This window comes from Sphaeramia orbicularis, chromosome 20 (genome assembly GCF_902148855.1).
Source record: "Sphaeramia orbicularis chromosome 20, fSphaOr1.1, whole genome shotgun sequence".
NCBI lineage: Eukaryota > Metazoa > Chordata > Actinopteri > Kurtiformes > Apogonidae > Sphaeramia > Sphaeramia orbicularis.
The window spans coordinates 7152499-7176254 of NC_043976.1; the positions used below are offsets into that span (position 1 = coordinate 7152499).

At 40.2% G+C, this 23756-nt stretch overlaps 1 protein-coding gene across 2 annotated transcripts in view; it reads right to left on the reverse strand.

The window, feature by feature from the left end:
- Positions 1-23756, reverse strand: part of pard3aa (par-3 family cell polarity regulator alpha, a) — a 426578-nt gene that overhangs the window by 96541 nt on the left and 306281 nt on the right. For both annotated transcript variants that reach the window (XM_030123467.1, XM_030123466.1), the window contains exons 20-21: positions 16485-16613; positions 8111-8419 (exon numbers count right to left, since the gene is read on the reverse strand). In XM_030123467.1, coding sequence (XP_029979327.1) covers positions 8111-8419; positions 16485-16613 — 438 coding nt within the window. The remainder of the gene's footprint in view (positions 1-8110; positions 8420-16484; positions 16614-23756) is intronic.

Here is a 23756-nt window from a genome sequence, read left to right on the forward strand (position 1 = left end):
AAGGGCAAAAGTCAGCATGCGTGTGTGTGTATTGGACTTCTACCATCATTTTGTAACCTGTCTACAGGGCTTACATGGGGCTTTTCCAGAGCTGTATGACGACTACAACATCAACTACATGCCGTTACCAAGTCCAAAGGATGTCCTACAGACACTGGTAAAAACAGATTCACACACACTCATCCATTACACCATTGAACCCTGCCTTTCACCTCTTCGTCCCCTTTTTTATTCTCAATTAGAGCTAGAGAAGGTACTACTCCACACATTCACTGTGACACTAATTGCACACCCACACAAGGACGCTCAGTGGGAGTAATGGGAAACGCTGGCGGATGTCAGAGACAAACAAAAGCCAGCGCCAAAACACGCTGCCCCGCCGCTGCTGGGAATAAAATGTGATACAGTCGAAGTCAACTCGAAGTCTTGTTTAGCTTGGCAGCCGACGAGAGTTGAGGGAACTGGATACACCAGACAAAACACCCTGGAATAACACAGATACCGACGAGTTGGTAAAATGTAATTAGTCATCACTAATGTATGTGTCTCATTAAAGTAAACTGTTCCTTGATGCTAGACATATCAATTTTACTCCCTTGGGAACTACAAGGAGTGTTATCAGAGACTTATGAGTTGTTATTGAAGTCTTAACGCAGATGCAGGGGTCGTAAAAGATTCATTTGTTTACCAATGAATTATTGAGAGGCAGGATTTAATCAAAGCTACAGATGTTGCAGTCAGAAAGTGTTGTAATCTCACTTTGATTGCATCTAAATGAAAATATAGACTATAAAAATCACAGAGACTGATTGTTGATTGTGGAGTTAATTACAGACACCCAATAAGAGACAGCAAACAATAAAAAAGCGATTACTTCAGATTGGTTCTGTGATCGTCTGATCGAGGCGGAACAGCGTTCTTCATGAGAACTTACTCTCCATCTGCATTACTTTAATGGAGTCATTCTGACAGTACAGCATCGAATAAAACAAAATGATTATGTATCCCAGTTGGTGCGGGACAGCCATTTGTTTTTTCTTTATCTAAAAAAATGATGTGGTGGGTATGACAACGCTAAATTAAATAGCAATGCAATAATATGGGGTAATGATGCTAGAGTATATACTTTTCCTGTGATCACTCTGATTAGAAAAAAAAATACAGGAATTTTCACCAAAAGAAGTTAAAGTTTGTTTGATGCCAAGTGAACCATATAAATGAAGATAAGAGCTGAGTGTATACTTTTTAGCTCTACTCTTACGACGAAGTGACTTTTGCCAGTATTTTGACAGATAGAGCATCCATGTAGAAAAAAATTAATAATATAAAAAACTGAAACATTAGCTTTTACTCTGAAGGTTTTTGAATGTGAATCATCCTTTCTAAAGGTTTAATGTTACATAAAATAATTGTTTTAGTGTACTGGAAACATGTCCACGATGTGGTCCCCTTTAGTAACTGGATAGGGTCCAGCATCCCCACGACCCTCACCAAGACTGGACAGTTCAGAAACTGTATATGTGAAATGTTTTAATGTAACAAACACACATTTCTGAAATTACATGGAGAGTAGTTTATAATATAGGCTTTTTTTTTTTTTTTTTTTTCTCATTGAATCAGGGTAAATATATTTTACATACAATGTCGCATTTAGGGACATTTGTAGCACTGATGTTGCTTGGCTGGTAGTGCACTAACGATAATTTTCTGGGATTCCATCCATTTATAGTCTTTCAGCATTTCAAAAGTTTTGGTCAGTCTTCTTTAAAGCTGTAGGAGACTTCCGTCACTAATTTTCCATCAAATCTGTAAAACCCCAGTCATATCCTAACTATCATGAATCCATAAGTCTTTCTGTAATTACTCACCTGAATCCCTTCCCTCACGGTTAACGGTGAAAAGTTGCAGCACAACCTAATGTTACCTCAAACCACGTGTCCTGTGTTGTCACTGTTCCAGTGTTGCATAAAGTACTGAAAAATCATATTTAAGTAGAATTACAGATACCGAACCAAAAAATGACTCTGGTAGAAGTTCAAGTCCCCAGCTGAAATGCTACTCAAGTTAAAGTCTTTAAGTATCTAGGATTTACTGTACTTAAGTATATCAAGTAATCTAGAATTAAATGTACTCAAGTAATGAAAGCAAAAGTACAAGTAAATGTTAACAACGCAACATGGTCAGATTTTTGTATATTATAAAGTTTATCCAGGATTTTAAAACGAAGTCAAAGACAAGCAGTCACAAAATTGAAAATGCCTACATCACACGTAAAAAGGAGTTGGCTACTGCTGGTGTTGTAAATTTCAGAATTTTGAAAAAAAAAACAAAAAAAAACAAGGAATCCACAGTCTAAACAATTTACATAATACCAACCTGTTTTATGGCATAGCTTCATTCAGCTCTCCCTCAGATCAACAGATTGCCAACAGGTTGAGTGCAGACCGTCGTTTGCACTTGTTCATTACATGATTATGCCCAAAGACAAATAAGCTTCCTGGCTTTGTTGCAGTCCCTGGTAATCTCAGTGGTGAAAACACCAAATTTCCTTTAATTTATTTTTCATAACGAGTAATGATCCAGTGCATTAAAAATGTATGGAAGTAGAAGTATGAAGTTGAGTTAGGACATGTAGTGAAGCAGAAGTGAAAGTAAACAAAATAAAAAATGCCCAATAATGTGCAAATTCTCCCAAAACATACTTGAGTACAGTAGTACAATCTTATTGCTTTGTTACTACACAACACTGCACTGTTGTCTTCATCAATAAGATAATGCTGGAATGATACAATGCACCACCCAGGTATGAACTGTGTAGGAGAAAAGGACCATCAGTCCATAGCTGTTACAGCAGTTTTGTTGGTTTCAGTAGCAACAGCTAGCTGTAGAGGAATCTTCATCTGAAGTGTGAAGTGTGCATTTCACTGCAAATGAGCATTTCCCACTTCACAAGTGGACATTTTAGAGCCTTGAGTCTTTGGTGAGGTGGCGAGTGAGGGGACAAACTTTCTCCTGAGATGAAAAGCCTGACCTTTTATCAGCTACAGAAAATGCATTAGCTACCTCATAATCCAATTTCAAGACCATGTAAAGAGGAGGTTTTGAGTGAATTTTAGACAGGAGAGAGTAGAGGAAAGGCAGCAGTGTTTCTGGAGGAGAGGATCTCGGGGTTCTTTTGCTTTCGCTGCTGCCTGAAGCCGGGCTCTGTGGAGCTTCTGAGTTGCAGAGGACTTCAAGGGCTTTGCACAGCTGAGCTCAGTGAGCTTCCCCCACCTCTCACTCCGTGTCTCGCTGACTCCTTCTCACCCATGCTCTAAGGAGCTTTAGAAACTCGACTAGGTAATGGGAGCAGCAGTCAATCAAATTCCAGTTTCAAAGGTGATGCTTTGTTTCACGCTCGCTTCCCACAAATCCCATCGAGCCTGGCACCTGTCAGGTTGTCGCTCTAAAAAGCAGCATCCAACAGCCATCACCCCAACCCCAGGGCCCTTGGGCAGATGGAGGGGTTGACTTGTCAGCTGCCTGTCGAGAAATGAGGTCATTCCATTTTGCTAGGTCTACCTTTTTTTTTTAATAAGCTGAAGAAAAACAATCAAAAATAGAGCTGTGTTCAGGTGTTTATGTCTGGCTCAGCTCCATGTTTTCTCAGTAATAAAACAGAAATGAATTCATGCTACAGGTTTTATGGTGAAAATGTTATTAATGTTTGCTTTATATAAGGTTTTAACAAAACTAAACACATGAGTAAATCCTGAATTTCTATTGGTGCCTTTCATTTTTACTGAGTCTGACAGCGTTGTCAAAACACCACTGGTGCTGCCAGTTCTAATAACGTGGAGGGTGGTAATAAATTGCCAAATGAGCTCTTGTTGTACCATGATCCCATTGAGGAACAGTAAAACCTGATACGGCAGAGTGGGCAGGATCTCTGGGTGCTTGCAGCAACCGGAGGTCCTCGTATCTCAGCGGGTTTACGGGCTCAGGTCTGACTCATTCTAGCTTTACAGTCATGGTGACCTTCCCATTAGGGCTCCATTACCAAAGGTCTATTAGAGAGAGTGTGGTGTATACCCCAGCTATTTATCCAGCTGCAGCCTCTTCTTATGAACTGCAGAAAATAAACAGCCTTGTAAGCCATGGTGAGTCATGGCTGAATGCCTTTATTATGGCATAAAATGATGCACATGTGTGTAAACAACAGCAAAAAAGAGGCGTAAATGCAAAGTATATGGAGTTACTTGTAGACCCCACCTTTCTTAAAAAAGAAGAACTCCCCACATCAACCAAAGAGTCCCTAAGTGTCTCTAATTACTTGAGTGGATCTAAAAGACCTGTGCTCTGTTTTTACTGAAACATTGTTTTGTAATGACAGCACTGAGCGCTGTGCAGTAAACATACTGATGGGAACTTCGTCTCCTGGGTGCAAGAGCATTGTTTGATGTTTCTTCCTGCTCTCCTTGGGCTTGTGTATGGTGGCTGTCACATGTAGGATGATGGTTCGTTAGAGGGAAGTCATCCTCTAAACCACTGCTCAGCCCTTGGTGTGCTTTTTCCCAGCAAAGACAGACAAATAAAGGAAGGCTGTCAGCTAATTTCAACTCAATTTACTTTCATTTACTTGCTCCCTGGAACCAATTTTACAAGCTAAGATTTGTGTAGCTGTGCCATGTATCTAGAGGTCATGTGATGATCAGGAGATGCTTTAACCATGGTCACATCCCCATATAATATTATTTACCATGCCATAGGAGATGGAGTAGCAGTCAACAACAGAGAGCTGGCTTTACTTTCCCTGAATGCCCATAAGCACATTTTTAATATAAGTTAAAGAAACACAGAAACTTAGTGCCACACATTTATTTCAAGGTCTTTCTTGTTTTTTTTTCATGTTGTGCTGTGCATTCTTCAGATATAAAGTCCTGGTTTGTTGCCACATTTCATACTGAATTCCTCTCTTTTATATTAAACAGCCTCCTCTAAATTATGTTCTTCAATTTCCCATTTCATGACCTTTGAGCAACTTTTTTTTTTTTTCATAAGTCTGTGTTGTCTTAATGTGAGGACACATTCTGTTTTAAACTTTGATTTATATTGGATCTCTGAAAAGTTCCAAATCCAATTTTGCCAACTTGATAAATGGCAAAGTCAGAAATTATTGCATCTCATGTCGTATTGGTGCTTAATATTTGACAATGAAAGTTCCATTAGGTTTAATTTAGAAATGCAAATCACTGTTTATGTTTGTTATGATAGGTAAGTGACAGGACTCTTGAATCAAAATGTGTTTCGAGCTTCTTCTTTGCAAATTGTAAATAGAAAGCCTCTGAGCTAAATAAGAACCAGTGCATATTATTATATCTCAAAGGCAGCAAGACAAATACTACAGGCAAACAGCCAGGCTGGCATACACAAGATATGCAAAGCAGCAAGAGGTGCAAAACAAAAATGCAGTGTAGAACACACGGTGCATATTTCAAATCAAATCAAAACACTCGCAACAGCTAATCCTGAGCCTGCAAATAAAACTCCATACTGTGCTATCACCACCTAAGGTTCAGACCCCAAACAAAATATAAGCTTGTATTTATAATTAACATGCAACGCTAAGCTTTTTACGCTGATATAAACCTGCAAAGGTGAAAATTTATTGTAACTGTGAAACTGCAAAAGCAAGAAGGCAGGAAGGAGACTTTAAGGTTGCGTCTTTTATTTTTTAAATCCAGGGATTTTACAGTCAACCTAATATAAAGTGATGTATTTCAGTTCAAAATAATATTATAGTAGATCACTAAGAAAGGAAACAAGTTTAGTCTTGCTGAAAAATATAATTGCAGCAAAATTTAAATCTGTCTGAAGAAATTCAAGTAAGAAAGTAATATCAAAGTAACAGCATGTGTTTACCATCAGAATTCTTATGTAGAACGAACTTTGTATGAACTGTGTTTTTTCTGTGAATGCCACGAAGTCTACTGCTATTAATATTCCCTGAGGCAATAAAGAAGAAAGAGATTAATCATTTACATGTCTGTCTTATGTAAATGCTTTAATACTGCATCCCTGCTCAGAGCTTATTGAAATGCCCATTGAAAAAAATGAGCATAATATCATGTCTGTCTTCTGATCTGAACACAAAACCTGATTGAACACCAATCAGTATGTTTTCAACTCATTGCCAAGCTTATCATGAGCTTCTGCTCCTCTGGAAGTGGGATTGTTTACAGGAGATAGCTGTTATGACAGGACAAGGCTATCCTGAGGAAGCATGAGGCTCAATCTGCTGGAAGTAACCTTCGCTTAAGGCATATGGATCAGCGGCCTTCGTTAGACCAGGATATACTGGTGCATGGATTTAGCCGGCTATCGGAGGGGCCAGATAACCTTGTCCTATCTACTGTCACTGTCAGCGGGTGTCACAGGATAGAGATTCTACCTCTTAAAAAACAACACACACTCACACAGAGGCGTGATGTCTTAGTCACACATGGTCACATACACACTCCATCTGGCTCAGGCGGTGCAGTGAAAGGTCACAAGCCCCCAGGTGATAGCTGTCAATCACGGGAGGAGGGTATTATCCGATCCATTAATAACATCCCGAAAGGCTCTGGGAAGCCATGAGGGGAGTGATCTCCTGACTTGTCACCACTAGGTATCACCTGCAGGAAGTCAGTAGACCTCCATCAACACCCCATACTAAATAATAACACCAATACTTTCGTCTGTCATATCACTTAGAGGTGAGATTTTGTCATGTTGTAGTGAATAATTGAGGTTTTTAAATAGCTCAAAGTTAGCAAAACATGCGTACTTGACTAACTTCATTTAAACAGGATCTGTACAGGTTAACTTTTTATTGATACAATGTGTAATGTATGTGAAGGAATTTTCATGTGTCAATCAATTTTTTAATTCCAATGTGTGAACAGATGATAATACTCCGCAAAAAGGAGCTCCTTCCCTGCCTATTTTCACGATAACAACCTCACAGAGGGTGAATTTGCCTCCTTTGCTCCTCTACAGTGGAAGCAGTCTACAAAACTAGCTACCATTAACTTAGGAACACAGCTAGCTAACATCAACACAACAAAACACACCACTCCAAAACTCCACATAAATACATGAGTTCATGTGACCGTACAAAATGTACCTTTAAGAATCTTTTAAGACCATTAAGGCTGTAAGGAAGCAATGTAATACCACATTAGAGCACACAAAACATACCGGGGTGTGGTATAATTGGGTTGCATAGTTTGTGTCAAGGGTCACCCCCATGTAATATTATGTGCCATGCCATAGGAGATAGAGCAGCAGTTAATCTCTGTATTTCCTTTACATTCACTCTACAAACTGTTATCACTGATGTAGGCCAATGAAACAGTTGGCAAAGGTGCTCCTTTTCCATCTATGTTATGATTAATTCACACAGTGGAGATGAATACACTTTAAATACAGCTATTAAGGACCTGTGGAAAACCTGTTTAGAAAAAAAGTGCTCCTTTCCTTTTCTGTTATTTTTTTCTGATAATGCTGAAAAAAAAGTGAACAAATAAATATATAAAAGCACATTAGATATGCTGGGAAAAACTTCACTCTGACTTTGTCATTTTGAGTAGAGCGGCGCTAACGCCCTGCATGGCATTGTTGTCACATCAAATATTCTTGTTGACACGCAGGTTATGAGTGATACATCCCGCAGTGTACAAGAAAGCTCAACACAGATGCAGCGTGACTGTCTGAAAAAAGGTGCGTACGACACCAGGGAGGATTACCTGTGACCCGAGGATAATGAAAAAACAAAGACAGACTGACTGATATTAAATTCTAACACATGGAGAATTACTGATACACTCCTGCTGCAGTTTTACTTTGCCTGCGGATTCTGTCTGTAGTATCTTTTGGGGGCAAGGCTGGGATAAAATCCAGTGTGAAATTCATTGTGTTTTCCACAGGTGTTACATGTGACAAGTAAAAATGAACAAATACACTGAGGCCGCACATTATAGATGAGGTGTAAATGAACTTGCATGAACACAAGGCACAAAGCTAGTTAGTTTCACATGAGCAGCAAAGCTACTCCTGCACTAGCAATGTTTTTGCTGGTTATTCTTACCTGTCTGCAGCTGCAGGACGTCCATTGCGTGGCTTGTTCACCTGGGCGTACAGGGCCTCCAGTGGGGGACCGTTGCCTTGAAGGTTCAAGGGGACGTGAGGGCTCTGAGGGCTCTGAGGCAGGTGGTAGTGGTGGTGGTTGCCGTAAGGGTCCATGCTGCTGCTGTCTACTGACGAGTCCAAAGATCCGATGCCAGCATAAGTGTGCTCCTCATCTGAGCTGAAGGTGCGGCTGACAACGTCTTGGATTTCTGCGTATTCCCTCTCCTTCGCCTGCCTCTCCCGAAGTTCCCGCGTCTTGGCCTGTATTCTGCAACAGACGTGAAAGAACAAAAGTGGAATATATGAACAGTGTTTTAGGTACAAAGGATGAACAAGAATGGGAAATCTAGTGTAATTTCTTTTGCACTTATGTTCAAACACTCACAGAAAGTCTTTTAGATTGGAGACTATTAGCCTGATGAATGCTCTCATTTTTAGAAAGAAGCAAAAAAGGGAAGGATGCTCTTGAGTCTCTAAAAATTATTGTCAAGTGCCTTTCTTTGTGTTTGGGTAAAAGTTGAAATTATGGCTAACTGTAGTTGTTGCCAAGGGACCATGTGAATTTTAGTGTTGGTAATAGAGTCTCTCTAAGAAGAAATAAAAGGATCCAAAACCTATTTGTCATATTAGGAATCATACCCACATATACTTTGGTATAGATACTGCATGGATAAGCCTACTCTGTAAAGCAGGGGTATCAAACATACATCCCGTGGGTCAAAACCGGCCCGGCAAAGGTTCCAATCCAGCCTGCGGGAAGAATTTATGAAGTTCAAAAATTACATAGAACATATTAGCAGTCAAGGGTATCAAACTTGTTTTAGGTCAGGGGCCACACACAGACCAATTGTGATCTCAAGTAAAATAACTGCATAATAACCTATATTTTTGCACTGAAACAGAGAAATATTTGGAGTGGTCATTATTTATTGGCTATTATGCTATTATTTTACTGGTTCGGCCCACTTGAGATCAAATTGGGCTGAACATGGCCCCTAAAGAAAATGAGTTTTACATTCCTGCTATACAGCCTACTCAGTTTGGCGTGAAAAGTTCAGCATGGAACTTTTCATTCCAAACTTAGTTGTGGTATCTCTTAATAAAAAAAAAGCAGAAAAAAACTTGTCCTTTGTACAAAGAGAACTTATGCAGGATTATTCTAATATGGGCTCCTATCCTCAGTTGGGAAGGAGACAGTGAAACCTCCTCTTCCTCCTTCCTGCCCTTTCCTATGCCTCCATGCTGTTCCTCTCTGCAGGATCACTTCCACACAACAGAGCCTTTCACAGGCCTTTCCTGCCTCATAGAACGGTTCCATGTGAATGTCCATCTGTGCACAGCTAACAAGACTCAGCCCTGGTGCTTCATAGGAGTAAGGAGAGCTGGCTCTTCAGGAGAGGAGAGGGCTGGTGGACAGTGAGGAGTGAGAGTTGACCTCCCACTGTGGTGGCCCTGGCAGCAACCAACAGGCCACTCACTGGTTCCAGATGTAGGCCAATACACACCCACACAGACAGAATGCACGCTACCTCCCACTGGCGTTAGACTTCCCTCTTACCTCAGGTCATAACCGACCTTTGAACCCCCCACCCCCTTTGGCTGCTCCACACATATACTTGACAGAGTTGGAATGGGGCTAGAAATCCCCCCAGCCCTACTCTCTTCCCCATGTCTGTGTATTTTAATAACAGTAATCACATTTCAAACAATCACCATTTTTCAGAGCCGGATTAACCCAATTCCCACATCCTTCCCATAGACTGCCTTGTTTATTTTTAGCCATCCAAAATCCCATTTTCTCAGTATTATCTGCAGAATGAGATTTTGATGGAGGCATGATGCAATGTTGCATGATATGCAGTCATCTATAAAGCCCCTTAAGCTGGTACCAGGTACAGTATGGAAATGATCAACTCAGTACGGTCTCACTTTTAGTTTGTGTTGTTAGGAAACAGAAAACAAGCTGCATGGGACAAAAACAACCCTAATTCCCAGAAGCCCTTTCACCTCCCATCTGGCTAAAGTGATGTCAGATCTCTGCCAGGAAGGACTAGACAATAATGTTACAACAGGTTCACGGAAGTCCACTGGGACCCCCGGGCATTTTATGGACTAATCAGATTCATAAAAACGGCAATATTGACATTTGGGACGAGATAATGGCCTTGGCTAGACTGGTTACATGATGCTAAAAGAAAGAGACTTCTCTTCCAGGCCTCAGGAGTAGGATATAGCAAAAGCTAATAACATGTGCTTTTGAATAAAAGGATATTTGGGAGCAAAGATGGCAAAGATGTGAGTCATACTGTCATTACCTTCATGTTGTACTGTGATTTGATTGCTTTTATGCACTCATCACCTGTCCAAACAGACTTTTCTTTCAGTTCATCACATCCTTCACATGCATCCATATTCACATCATCTAAATCTGTCAGTCTGTTGTGACTTGGTCTGGGTACCTTGGACAGGTGTCCGCAGGGCCAGGGATCTGCATATGAAGGATGTTTTGGTGAACACCGCTATAAGGCTACGCATGGAATCACAGAACGAAGCCGCATCCTCTATTGAATGTGGATAATAGAGATAGAAGATGTTTGTACATTTTATGAACTATTGACACAAATTATTATTGTTATATCTGTGTTTTAAAATCCTTGTGTATGTATGTTTGTATGTATGCATTTATTTATTTATTTTTAATACAGGAAATACATGAGGTTACAGAAGTACTAGACTGAAGCACAAATAAGTGCATCTTTAAGTATCACAATCCTGTATTCATAAAATAGTTTTGTTTTGAATTAATATTAAATCATTGTCATTAATCATATACCCTCCTCGTTCTTTGGTTTTGCATCCAAATTTTAGCACTTCTTCAGATTTTGATGGTGTAGGAGGGTGGATTTTTATAAACGCTACATTCAGAAGTATACGGTACATTTTCTAACAACTAAAGACAGGGTTGATATTTAGACATCACATTCTCACTCTGCAATTTCTTCAGTATCCATACATTACATCCTCACACACCTGCTCTGTTGCTTTTCTTGGCCAACCTGCAACTGCCGCTCCTCTAACTCCACTCGTTCCCTCCCTGTTTCTCTGGAGAGAACACCCCCGCGCTCTGCCATATATACTCCATTAGCCAATTAATGGCCCAGCATGTTAACATTGAGGAAAGTGCTGCCCACACTAAACACATTATTACTGTACAGCCCCAATTACAAGCCCTTCTCCTCTCTTCTCTTAGTGGATACTACATTGGAGAAGAGCAGACAGTATAACAGCCTTGGGAGATTTCATTTCAGAGAGGGGACGATCAAGTCCGAAGCATCACAGCAGCCCCTTTGTGGATTTTTAAAAATTTTTTAACTGCATCAGTGACAATGAAGAAGATAATTCCATTATGTAACTACTTCTTGGTTTCCTGTGCCTCAATGCTATGTTTTACTGTATGTTGTTAGAAGCTGATTCAAGCTTTAGTGTACCTTTAAATAATGTAAAATGAGGTTTATTCCTTCTTCATAACAGAGTAGTGAGGTGGTATTTCCTGCTGGCTAACAGAGAGTCTAGACACTCTAATGCTGAGGCTTTCAGGGCAGTTAAAGTTCAACATCTGATCCACTGACTGACCATGAGTTGAAGTGTTTTTGTTTTGGCTACATGATTCTTACTTTTCAATCATTTTCTATTCTCACTATTTCATCTCTTGTCTTTCATTTATCAACCCAGTTGCCATAAAATGTTGTCAAATTACATGAGGATACATACACTTTTTCAATATGTCTTATATCAACATTTCTTCACGCTTACACATCTACATGCTTTTAACAGCATATCTCAGGCATTGTGTTTATTTCTCTGTTTCCTAAAAAACACTTTTCCTTTCAATGGTCGCTGGCTGCTCAAAAGCCAAAACCATTGGCTGGTGAACAGGTTGTTGGTTCAATATTCATTAAACACTTACAGTACTTCTCATATATGTGTCTCAAGTTACCTAAGAACAACAAGTAGGCTTTTACAGACATAGGAAGTTTGAACGAACGAACAAACCACAGATGGTGCCTAAATTTCATTTCTGTGTCAGGTTGCAGGAAAGTATCATCAACCCAACCACAAGAAATGTTGCCCGTTTCTCATTTCTGCAAACCACTGATGTGTTTTTGAACCAAAAAATAATAATTTGATATCAAAATTTCAAGATATATCAGTGTTTTAGTGCTTTTGCCAGTTTTCAACACATCTTTTAGAAGACACATTCATATGTAACCTGATTTTTGCAGATTTGTGATAATACATTTTTTTTTTAGAAATAAATGTCTCATCTTAATATTTTCCTAATCCTAAATGAAACACTTGTATAGCCTCAACTTAACAATACATAGAGGAGACGCAAACCTAAATTTTATTTATCATCATTTAGCATCTGCACCAACTATTTCCTGCCTAATGAGAAAAAGCAAAACAAGTAAAATATCATTTAAAATCCTATAGTATGGATATGTAAAGCAAGTATCGAGACATGTTAACATGACCTGTATGTTTTGCTTGCATGTTGAATCCATTGTTTGCAGAAATGCCAAATTGCAACTTTTCTTTTTAATGACTGGATTGCATTAACACTTACTAAAGTCTGAACATTGCAACTGAACTTTAACAGTGTTGCTACTTTTGTGTTAGGTTATTACAATATCTAGTAATTCCTTTAACACTACACTGGGGCACTGAGAGGCCGAGTGTGAACTGGTAACAACATATCAGCTCACCTCGTCCTTCCTCTTCACACTGAATAAACCTCGCTGTTTATTTAACAGTGGTGTTATTTTGGACCAAAGAAGCTAGCAGACTCCATCTCCATATGTTTGTCAATGTTTAATCTACCCAGGGGAGGCAGAGGGGAGAAAGAAAAGAGAGGAGGGGGCTGTCTGTAGTCTCACACTCATTTTGAAGTCAACACACTCAGAAGTTTGAAAGTCTGCCTCTTCAATATGCATTGTTACCGTGGTGGATGAAACAGAATGTATTTGCTCTCTTACTTTCTCAACCAGGCGCCTTGAATAGATTTTTCTTTTCAATACCCCCTCATCAAAACATGTTCTATTGTTCTGAAGTGCAGATGGAGGGCAGAATGTATCTGAATCTAATCAAAGTGCAGTAAATGAGTCGCCGCACAGCTGCCGTGCAGAATCACAAACCTCCAATTGCCCATCTTTTGTGTTGACACTTGGCCCATAACTGCATAATGCAATCACAGAGATAATTGTGCAAGTTTCAGGGTGTTAATTCATAGTGTTAATAATCGCATTAACTTGCTGTAGGTATCAATATAATTACAAATGTAATCACACTTCCCAATCAGCCAGTCTGAGCTTCCTTTGAACTCAACTATGCAAATGAGACTCAAATAGAATACTGAAATAATGAGATGGTTTGACAAAGTAGAATGATAACGTTGGTACTATGATCACTATTACAAAAACAGAAAGGGAAGGATCTGCCTGCAGCACTAAGTGTCTGAAATCTTAACGTGTTATACCAGAAAAGTACTTCCTCTTTATTAAAATACATGAAAATATTACACCTGATCCTGGTTGTGTGTATGTTAAAAGCACATTGTGCTAGCTGACCTACTCCAGAAACACTGGTCAGGTTTTGTTTGTCTAGAGTCAGCAGGATGTCAAACAACAAACAAAAGGAAGCAGACCACTTTTGAAGAAGAAAAAAAAAAAAGCAGTAATGTGTTCTGCTGTGGTCTGGGGAGCGGGAACAAGACGAGTGGCAGTGGAGTGCTGGCCGCTGATTAGAAGCCAACCGGAGCCAGGCAGATAAGAGAGAATGGACATCATAATCAGCTGCCACAGAGAGAAAGACAGGGAGAATGGAGTTCAGTCCAGGCAGAAAATGAAGAGGGAACATTGTCAGGTTGTCTTTGTGCGCTCCTCACTTTGGCTGGGAAAATATAGTTTCAGGGCTAGCATGTGCGGAGATAAGTCAGAGACTGATAGAAAGTCCTGCATCTCTGTCTTCTCCCCCATGGCCTTCTGTGAATGTGGGCCAAGGAAGCTGCTGCTCTCCAACACAACCAGGGTCCAATCACAGAGTTTGTCTCTACACTCATCTCAACATAAGCCAGTCCGAGAGGGGTTGCTACTGGCTGTAGGCATAAAGAAAACAGAGTAATGGTTGCTGCCGGACGAAACAGAGATTTAGATCAGTCTAACTGCAGGTGTTCATTTTGCCTTGATGAGAAATCACAGGAGGTTGGTAAAATCTGCCAGATTTTTAGCAAAACAAATGCTGTTCTTCATAATTTAGTAGATGCGCTGTACTACACCCAGGCAATGAAGTCAAACTTTTATGTACTCTTTTCTCAATAATCCTCGATGATGATCAATACGAGGCTGACAACACATCAATTAGAGGAGGTGTTTTTACTTAAAATAAATGGGTTGCATCTGTGAGGATCGTAGGCCACACCACAAATTACCTTGCTCATATCAAGGTCAAGGTTTTAAATATATAACCATAGCTGCCTTATTGCAGGGTAAAGAGGGCAGATTTTATGAATTAATCTGTCTCACCTCTTCGATGACTCCTATTTTGAATCGCTAAAAGCCCCTGTCAAAACGGTCTGCCTGAATTAATGATCGCTAATGTCAGCCGAGCCCAGAGTTTGGCTGCAGCCCATCCCGTACCGTGCTGACATACAGAGCGAGATGACGACTGCCAGCTTCGGAAACCTGTTACGGCTTCGATTCATAATTTCATAAGCACGCTCTAAGTAGTCCCTGCGTCCGTGGCAGCTATGTCATCAATCACAGCGCGTGCCTTAAGCAGAGAACTACAACAATCAAATGTAGCACCTTGGGAGTGTAATACAGTATGGCAACCAAAAAATACAAGAAGTAATGGATTTTTGAGCTGTCGTTCTGCTGAACCTTAATGCTTTGAATATCGACTAGGCTTCATGGCAGGTTGGTTTATTATTACCCTCCACGATTTCCCTCAGGATTCCCTTTCCATTAAGCGAAGGGACAATCCCGGCCTGGTTGAGTGATGGGATTGGGGAACAGGTACAAAAGGAAGGAATTAGGTTGCCCTCCTGTGCAGAGAACTGGGACCGGAGCTCACACATGCAGAACGGACACAAACAAGGCAGGGAATGAGAATGTGCCGTGAGACAAAGTGGAAGACAAAGAAACTGGGTGAGAGTGGAGGAAGGAAAGAGCAAGAACAGGCTTTAAATATGTTTGTGGGGAGGGGAAGGTTGTGAGGGCATGTAGTCTACATATCGCATGCCCAATGTGTGTATGTGTGTGTAACGATTCTGCTGCTTAGCATCATTTGGGAGCTGCTCAAAGCAGACAGATCTGGATGGAAAGCCAGGCCCGCAGGTCTCCAGGGTATGCTGAGGGAAATGTGTTGGGCCTTCAGCCAGAGGGGGGTTTGCAGCCACAGTCGAGCAGACCTTCACTACAACTCATAGTTAAAAAAAAAAATGGAAACAGAAAAGTGCTACAGCTCTTTGAGCAAGGCTTCCAGATGTTCCATTCAGCAGGGAAAGAGGTCCTTTGTGAGTGGTTCTTGTGCACATGCTTGTTTGTGTTTGTGGTACCGTGCATTTTTGACAGCAATCCATTTCTCTCATCCTTTGCCGTGAGAGGGAGCGGTATCAAGCCCTATTGTTTCTATTCAATTAGCTGTCATTACCAACGGCAGTTTGATAACTGAGTTCATTTGGCTGGTGGAGAACAATGGAGGCAGGAAGCTGTCTTTTCATTCACCCTGCCACCAATATTGTCTTCCCTACTGGAGAGAATTAAATACGGCTGAGGGATGAGGCCCGGCAAGAGCAAAACTCTACGCCTCTCCTTTTTCTTTATGGACAGCCCCGTTGTCCAAAAACACCAGAGGACATAGAGCCAAGGGAGCCACATAAAAGGGACCAGTGTATTCTTGAGCGATTAACAACCTGGGTGAGCTGCAGGGGAAGACAAATGCAGAGCTACATTGATTTCACTATTATAATGAGCACCATTCAATCATGCCAAATCCACAGGGGCCTACAAGCACCATTAAGAGGTCAGTGCCTCTGAATGGTACAGGCAACAACAATCCATAAATGATCTATTTAATGTACTGATATAAAAGAAAAGGACATTTCACAAATTGACATCTGAGTGCTTTCCCAGAATTTTCCAACCTTGCTTCGCCATTTTGTTAATTAGGTAGTTTGCTAATTTTCCAGTCAGCAGTACTTTTTTTTCCCTTTGTTCAGCTGGGACATAATTGTTTGGGCTTTTAGCAAGCCAAGGCTGCCTCGAAGCACTCACCTCTCTTGTTCCAGCTTCATCCGCAGGGTCTCCTCCTCTGACGCCTGCATGTCTTCGGCTTTAGATTTACTGGAGCCCTTCCTCTCCATCCTGTCTCCCGGACGTTCATCCTTCCGGTGCTTTCCAAACCTGAGCAAAAGAGCAAGGAGAATTTAAGTGCAACCCAGGCTTATAATAATTTCCTTCCCAATTCAGACTTTTTTCTTCTTTTCTTTTTTTTCCTTTACAGTGGCACGTCTCTTCCTTTGTCTGGGAAATACTCAGAAGGAAATTAAAGTGTCAAAACTGTCAGAATCTTCAGGTAGGGTTTGTACTGGGGAGACAGCTCAGGAAAAGTCTCCTCGGGCATCCATTCGTTATTGAAAGAATAACTTGTCCTTTCCCATATAAATGCAATCAAAATGCATCAAGCCATATCAAAAGATAACTCAACGTACAGTGAATTCCCTCTTTGCCAAGTCTCTATTCAGGACAGCAGAAAAGATTCAGTGAGCAGTGTTAAAATTGAAAAGCAAGAAAATTGCAAAACTCCCTTCTTTTTTTTTTTTTTTACAGAGAGGATGAGCTCCCTGTTTCCTCCCTGAGCTGTAGAGTTTACTTAGAGTGATGGGAGCAGTGACAGCTCATGATTTAGTTTTGAGCGAGCAAGGGAACAAACTACCCGCAACTGGGCGAAATGTAAGTGAAGCGAACGGCCCGAGCTCGGCTGCATCATTTGTAACTTTCTAGGCAGCGTCGCAAACTTTTACATTTTAATGACGGGAGTGACACACCGGTGGCGGTAAATCCGTGACAGCTTTACAGCGAGGTGAGAATAAGCCAAGCCGATGATCGTAAATTCCTCTGGTCGGCTGAGCCTGGTGCTGGGTGAATAAATGACTGGAGACTGACTGAGGTGTGAGAAAATTATGAGGAATGGAAAAATCGAGGGAAACGTGATGCAGCTGACAGGACAGTTACAGGACTGCACACTGGCAAACACACAAACAATATACGTACAACTTTATTATCTGACTCCACTCGAGGATATTACTCCAAACAATGCCTGTGACTAAGACCATGCCAGCTTTACACATGTACTGAATTTAGACTGTCTGATAAGACAGAATAGGAAATATTAGGAATGTATTATGTCATTTCCTTTAGCTTCCTCCATTCCACAATGATGCCAGCTGTGGAGGAAGTACTTTAGTTGCATACAGAAAACGGAAGTATTACAGACAGAAATCAAGGAAGTGCAGATGATGGTCACCTTATAAATCAACATAGCACATCTGTGCACCATATACAGTCATTTCAGTTAAATTAAACTCTTTACAAAAGGCCACATCCTTGCCTTTGGTGAAGCCTTGCAGGCAGATCAGGAAATCAAAACAAATGCTCTATATAAAACTCAGTTGTCCAAAATGTTTAACAAATTATAGATGTGGAATCTAACTATTACACTATGCACAGATTTGACATATTTGAACACCAATTTTCTCCTACCTACTGCTTCTACACCATGACATCTCAGAGACATGGATTTTTGCTCTGCTATATGTGTCTCACTTGCTTTTGAGATTGCTGTTTTTGATGCCTTTCTGTGCATCTCAAAAATGTGCTGATTTTGAATATTTGTGATAAAGTGAAGGATGAAGTGTTGATTTATAGGTTAAATTAATAATTCTCCTTCTTTGTAGGCTAAGCAGACTCTAAAAACCCTCTCAGATTTGTTGCATATAAACCACTGTTGCAAAGCTTTTCTGAGTGCATGAAAATTTGAAAGATATGTGGTTCTCACCAGACAGTGATGCTATAAACATTATGACGACCTAACATATAACAAAGTTGTAGATTAAACTGTACAAGAGTATATAAAGCAACTAAACTGTGATGCAGAGGAAGTACAACAGCAAAACGCAACATATGCATGAAAAAAAACATTATATATGCTAGTAAAACAATGACTACAACTGTTTTACTGTACAATGAACTCTTACTTTCCATACTCAAAGTATTTCATCTAAAACTTAATGTTTTGAATTTAGAACTTTGATGTTCAATGGAATACTTTTCTAATGTGGTATAAGGACCCAAATACTTGCTCCACCCTAGTCACAAGCTATAGCTTTAGAAACAGGTCTATATTTCTTGTGACAATGCACTTGAATTGCACTTGTGAGACACCTGAACCACACCATTGCTTGCAATACAATTTAAAATGTAAGTATGTATTTTTGACAGAAAGTGGATGATTATTGTTTCATGTTTATGCTGTTTAGCAAAAAATATATAATTATAAAACTGACCTGCTAATAAATGTGAAAATTCCATAAAGACTTCAGTGATGAAAAAAATAACACATTTGCATGTTTTACAATTAAGACACTGACTCACAGTTAATACTAGGGATGCACCGATATCACTTTTTTCCAGACCGAGTACGAGTGCTTACATTTGAGTACTTGCCGATTCCGAGTACCAATACGAGTACTTAATAATCCCATTCCAGTTCTTCGTTCCTTTTGTAAATGTGCTTTATTGTCGTTGTCATTAGTCTGACTGGAACAAAGTGCTGCTACTTACATCTAATGTGTTGGAATGAGCGTTTCTCAATTAATCCACTAGGGGGCGCTGTTCTTAATTAACCATACTGGACAAATATGACAAAGAAGAGCAAAGGTTTTTGAGAAGAAGAAGAAGAGAGTCAGTAATAACAAACATGGGGACGACAGAGGCAACACTACTGTGATACTAATATTGCAGCGTTTTCGCTAGTAAGGTTTAAAAGCCTAGCTTCAGCAGGTAGAGAAAAGATAAATGAGTGATAAGTTTCATTTTCACTTCTGTTGGTGGCGGTCCGCACCACTCCGTACTCCCAGTGGTATTCTCTGTCTGGGTACGCATCCGCCAGCACCTGGAAAATGGATGGAATGTACGCAGAGGATGGACAGAACGCCGCGTCTGTATCTGTCTGTGTCTTTAACGTTATTTGCCGTCAGCGTTACTTTCATCCCCGTCATTTATTTTGAAAAATCTCCACATTCTTCACACTCCCCACACATTATTCCACCGCTGCGTACCTGCTGCACTTAACTGTGAATGTCACACGGCCGTAAGTGGTATCGGTGCATTTGTATCGGATATCTTTTATGAGTATGAATATGAGTACACACACTGAGTATCAGAGCCAATGCCCGATACTCGTATCGGTGCCTCCCTAGTTAATACAATCAAAGATGTGCATAGACAAGTAGCCACAACTTTTGAGGAAATTCACTAAATATGATCAGCTGTAAGGACTGGATTTTTATTACGTGTTTACATTACATAACATAGCTCAGTGTTCTTCAATTGTGCACACATTGATTGATTATGATGTTACACGTGGGTTTTTCTGAGCAGCCCCATTCAATTTCAGATGGAGGAACAGGAGAAAGCATTAAGCTCTGCAGTCCCACAATGCTTCACTCCAGTTTATTTTTACCTTCCTCATAGCTGAGCTTTATTTGACAGTTTGAAAACTTTCTCCAAAAGCAGAAAAAATTACATCAGACAAGGTTAACTTTGGGCCATTGGTAGTGAATATATTCATGAAATGGGAGACTGCTTCCCTCATGGATGTTTATTATTCTACTTTACATTTACATTAAAAGCACCCAGGACCTTTGTGCAAATGGTTCCCCTTTGGTAGTGGCTGCTTTGGAATTGTAATCTTTTGAATGCGCTGCAGTCAGGTTGGAGATCTGGTTTGTGGTTGTGCAAGGAGCCCAAGAGAGGCTGAGGGAGCGATATGTGGGTTCTTTTGTAACACAGATAGCTTACATTACCTGATTAATTAATCAACAAATGGCTCTAGTAAGGCATAAAACTCTAGGCTGGGGCTGAGAATGCTAATAATAGCGAGCCTGCTATCTATCACCAGGGCAGGTGACAGCTTCCCTCGCTTCACTTCAAGGACTTTCATTAACTTCCTGCGAAAAATTCACCTTCCTCCTTTTCACTTCCAGTTTTTTTTTTTTTAAGCCTCTTCTGATTCCCCATCTGCTACAACAAAAAATATCCTAAGGGATGATAAACTTCTGGCCCCGACATTTTTTCTTCTTTTCTTGGATCCACATCACTTCAGAGAGGAATTTGTCATTTTGAAACATATAGTGGCAGACTAAGCCAAGCAGGAAGCTGAGCATGCAGCCCCCATATGAAAGGCTATTCCCCCATCACCAGTGGCCGGCGGAGGAGGGCCCACATCAAAGCAGAGGTGGAGGAACAGGTTACAAGGTGACGAGCAGAGCCATTCTGATAACTACCGGGACACTGGCTGGTTCGCTGACATGGCTCTGCCCTTCACTTGAACAGACGATGTTCTGCCAGTGGGGACCGTGGTGGAACACAGGATTAGCCAACAAACCTCCACCAAAGCCCCCCATGTCATATTTCATATTTTATTAGCAGGAAAACACAGAGATCAGCCTTTAAAAACCACACCATATACTGACTCTCACATCTGTCCATTCAAGATAAGTGTTCACTTCGAGAAAACAAGAACGGTCGATAAAAAACTGTAATGATTTAGAGTTCATCAATGTCAGGAGAGAAGAAACAACTGAGCTTTTCCTGTAAAACTCTTCAGCCAGTATTGGCACCTTGGCATTAATCTGGCTGGCATCAGGATAGCTATATTGAGAGTGAGGTTGATGAGGCTTGATAATAAGATATTGATTGGCAGCTACAACCCAAGGGTGGAATGATAATGGAGTAACTACAGTATAGGTTGCAGTTTGTGAAAGTCAAGTGAATCTGGACTAATTTGTTCTTAAAAGTTCAGTGTTTAAGATTAGCCATTACATTTACCAACGATAGACCTGTAGAATCTGTCCAGGAACTAACAATCACATGCTTCAATTGAGATTATTGTTAAATTAATGGATATAAATGATTTATACCTCTACTGTTGTGGATTCTGTTTCTGTGTAAATTAACTGTAATGTGATCATATCTAGTCCCACAAGATATAGTTGGGTAACAGACTAATGTTCAGGTGTAATGCAGCTGATTTTATCTATATATTAATGTTAATATTCACATATTGTAATTTCCACATTTATGAAAAATTGGACAGCTGCTAAGCTTGGTTATGTTGTATATTATAAGAGTCAACACATGTTACATACTGAGAAATGCTTTGTACTTAAGTTGTCTGATCCTCTGTGTAAATCTGTGGTCCACTTTCGTGGTCCATCATGTTGTGCTGGAATATTTCTGCAGGGTGCTTTACATTAAGGTGCATTAAACTCATCTACTATGTGACAAACCAAATACTGGCTCTTAAAATGCCTTAAATGTTTATGTTTTTAGGAGGTTAAGGTTAATGGTATTCAACTGGCTGTAATCTGAACCCTCATCACTAAATGCCACTACATCTTACACACCACCCCATTAATTTGTCTACACTTCTCAATATAATTATTTTGTGACAAAGCTGTCATTTGGATTGTCTTCCAGCGGTCATTATTTGGGTAAATGGACCACACATCTCCATTCAAGTCAGGTAAACAATGATACGCCATTTACATGCGGATAAAGCTCTGATCATCTTTTCTACTTCAGTCCATCCAACCAGAGAGCTGTGTAATGATCCATTCCTAAGCATCTATCTCACTGTGGCGAACAGCAGGTAAGAGTGATGAATACACAAATGTGGAGGGGCACCCTCAAAAGACAAAGAAAGATGGTGAAAAGAGATGCAGATTACAGAGCCACCTGGGTAAAAAGATATCCAGTAAAGATTGCATGAGCACAAACCAAGAAGAGGTGAGTAGGATGCAGATCTGATCAGCAGGATAGTGATATGCTCACAGAATCCAGACAGATGCAGGGAATATTTATGACCTTTAGACTGCAGTTTGAGACTTGAGCTGCTCTTTGCAATTCATCACTGGTTGGCCCTGATAATGTCTTATTGGTCATCAAAGCTAATTTGGGAGGTATGTAATCAAACATATGTCAGTCATATATAATACATGGTTTATTACTGTTCTGATGGCTACTGATGCCATGAAACGTCAAGAGTAAAATTGAAGTGTTCAATCAAAACGTCCCCTCTTAGACATCTGTCGACACCATCTCATGAAATAAAATGTTGCACATTAGTCACATGACTGAATAGCTAGTTTTACAGTATGAATCTGCACTTACTAGAAAAGAAGTCAGTAAACAGACCCTCCATTCAATACAATACATCATCATACATCACAGAAAACAGAAGGGTTTATACCAGCAGCAGTAGATGCCTCATACATCATCTTCATCGATTTACAGGGTAATAATACTTCAAGGCTGCAGCACAACAGAGGAGTAAAAAGTCAAAGACAGAATTTCCAAACAGAGAGAAAAAGTAAATTATGTAAAGCCTCAAAGCCAGTTTGATTGTTACAATCATTTAATCTGGGGAGTAGATTTGAGAGAAGCTAATCTGTTTTGACAACTGCTGCAGGGAATTGTGTGGTTTGCTCACAGGAAGTTGCTGACATTGGGGAGGACGGGTGGTAGAAATATCTGTCTGTTCCTTAGCCTAAAGTATGTGGTTTTTGAGCGTGATGGACCATGTGGCTTAACCTCAGATGATGCACCCATCATATGAGGTGTTAAATCTTTAGGCATTATTCAAATCTGCAAATGGAACAGGTGAGCCAGAAAGAACAAAATGACTGCATCTATCAATTTGAGTAAGTGATGAGAAGATAATTTCAAGGGCAGACAGAGAGAATCATTACAGTTTCTGCTTGGCCAACCTGAAAGTTAATCCAAATCACCCAGTGCAAAGTCCCCCACAGACATATGAGGATGTCTGTGAGATGTCTGAGCCACCAGCCCCTCAAACTATATTTGTAGCAGACAGGAATAAGATATATAACTATGCCTCCACCTACTGTAATTCAATGGTAATCATTAAGCACGTTTTACACCTACAATCAAGAGAATTAGTGTTAGGTCATTCCTAAATGATTTGTTCAAAAGAATATATCATCTGGGTGAACTAACAGCGCTGACTCACTTCCTGAAACAATTAGAGCATTTCTCAGTTCAGTTGAGCTCTGAGCTAATGTAGCCAGGAGTTAGCACAAGTTAATCAATGTCCTATTTCCTCACTTGGTTATACTTACAAAGCCACATGAACACAAACGCACATGTTCAGGTTCCTATCAAACAGACGTCACTGAGACAAACATCACATGTCGGGAGGGTTGAATAAGACTAGCAACAAAATACATAGAAAACTTGAAACCT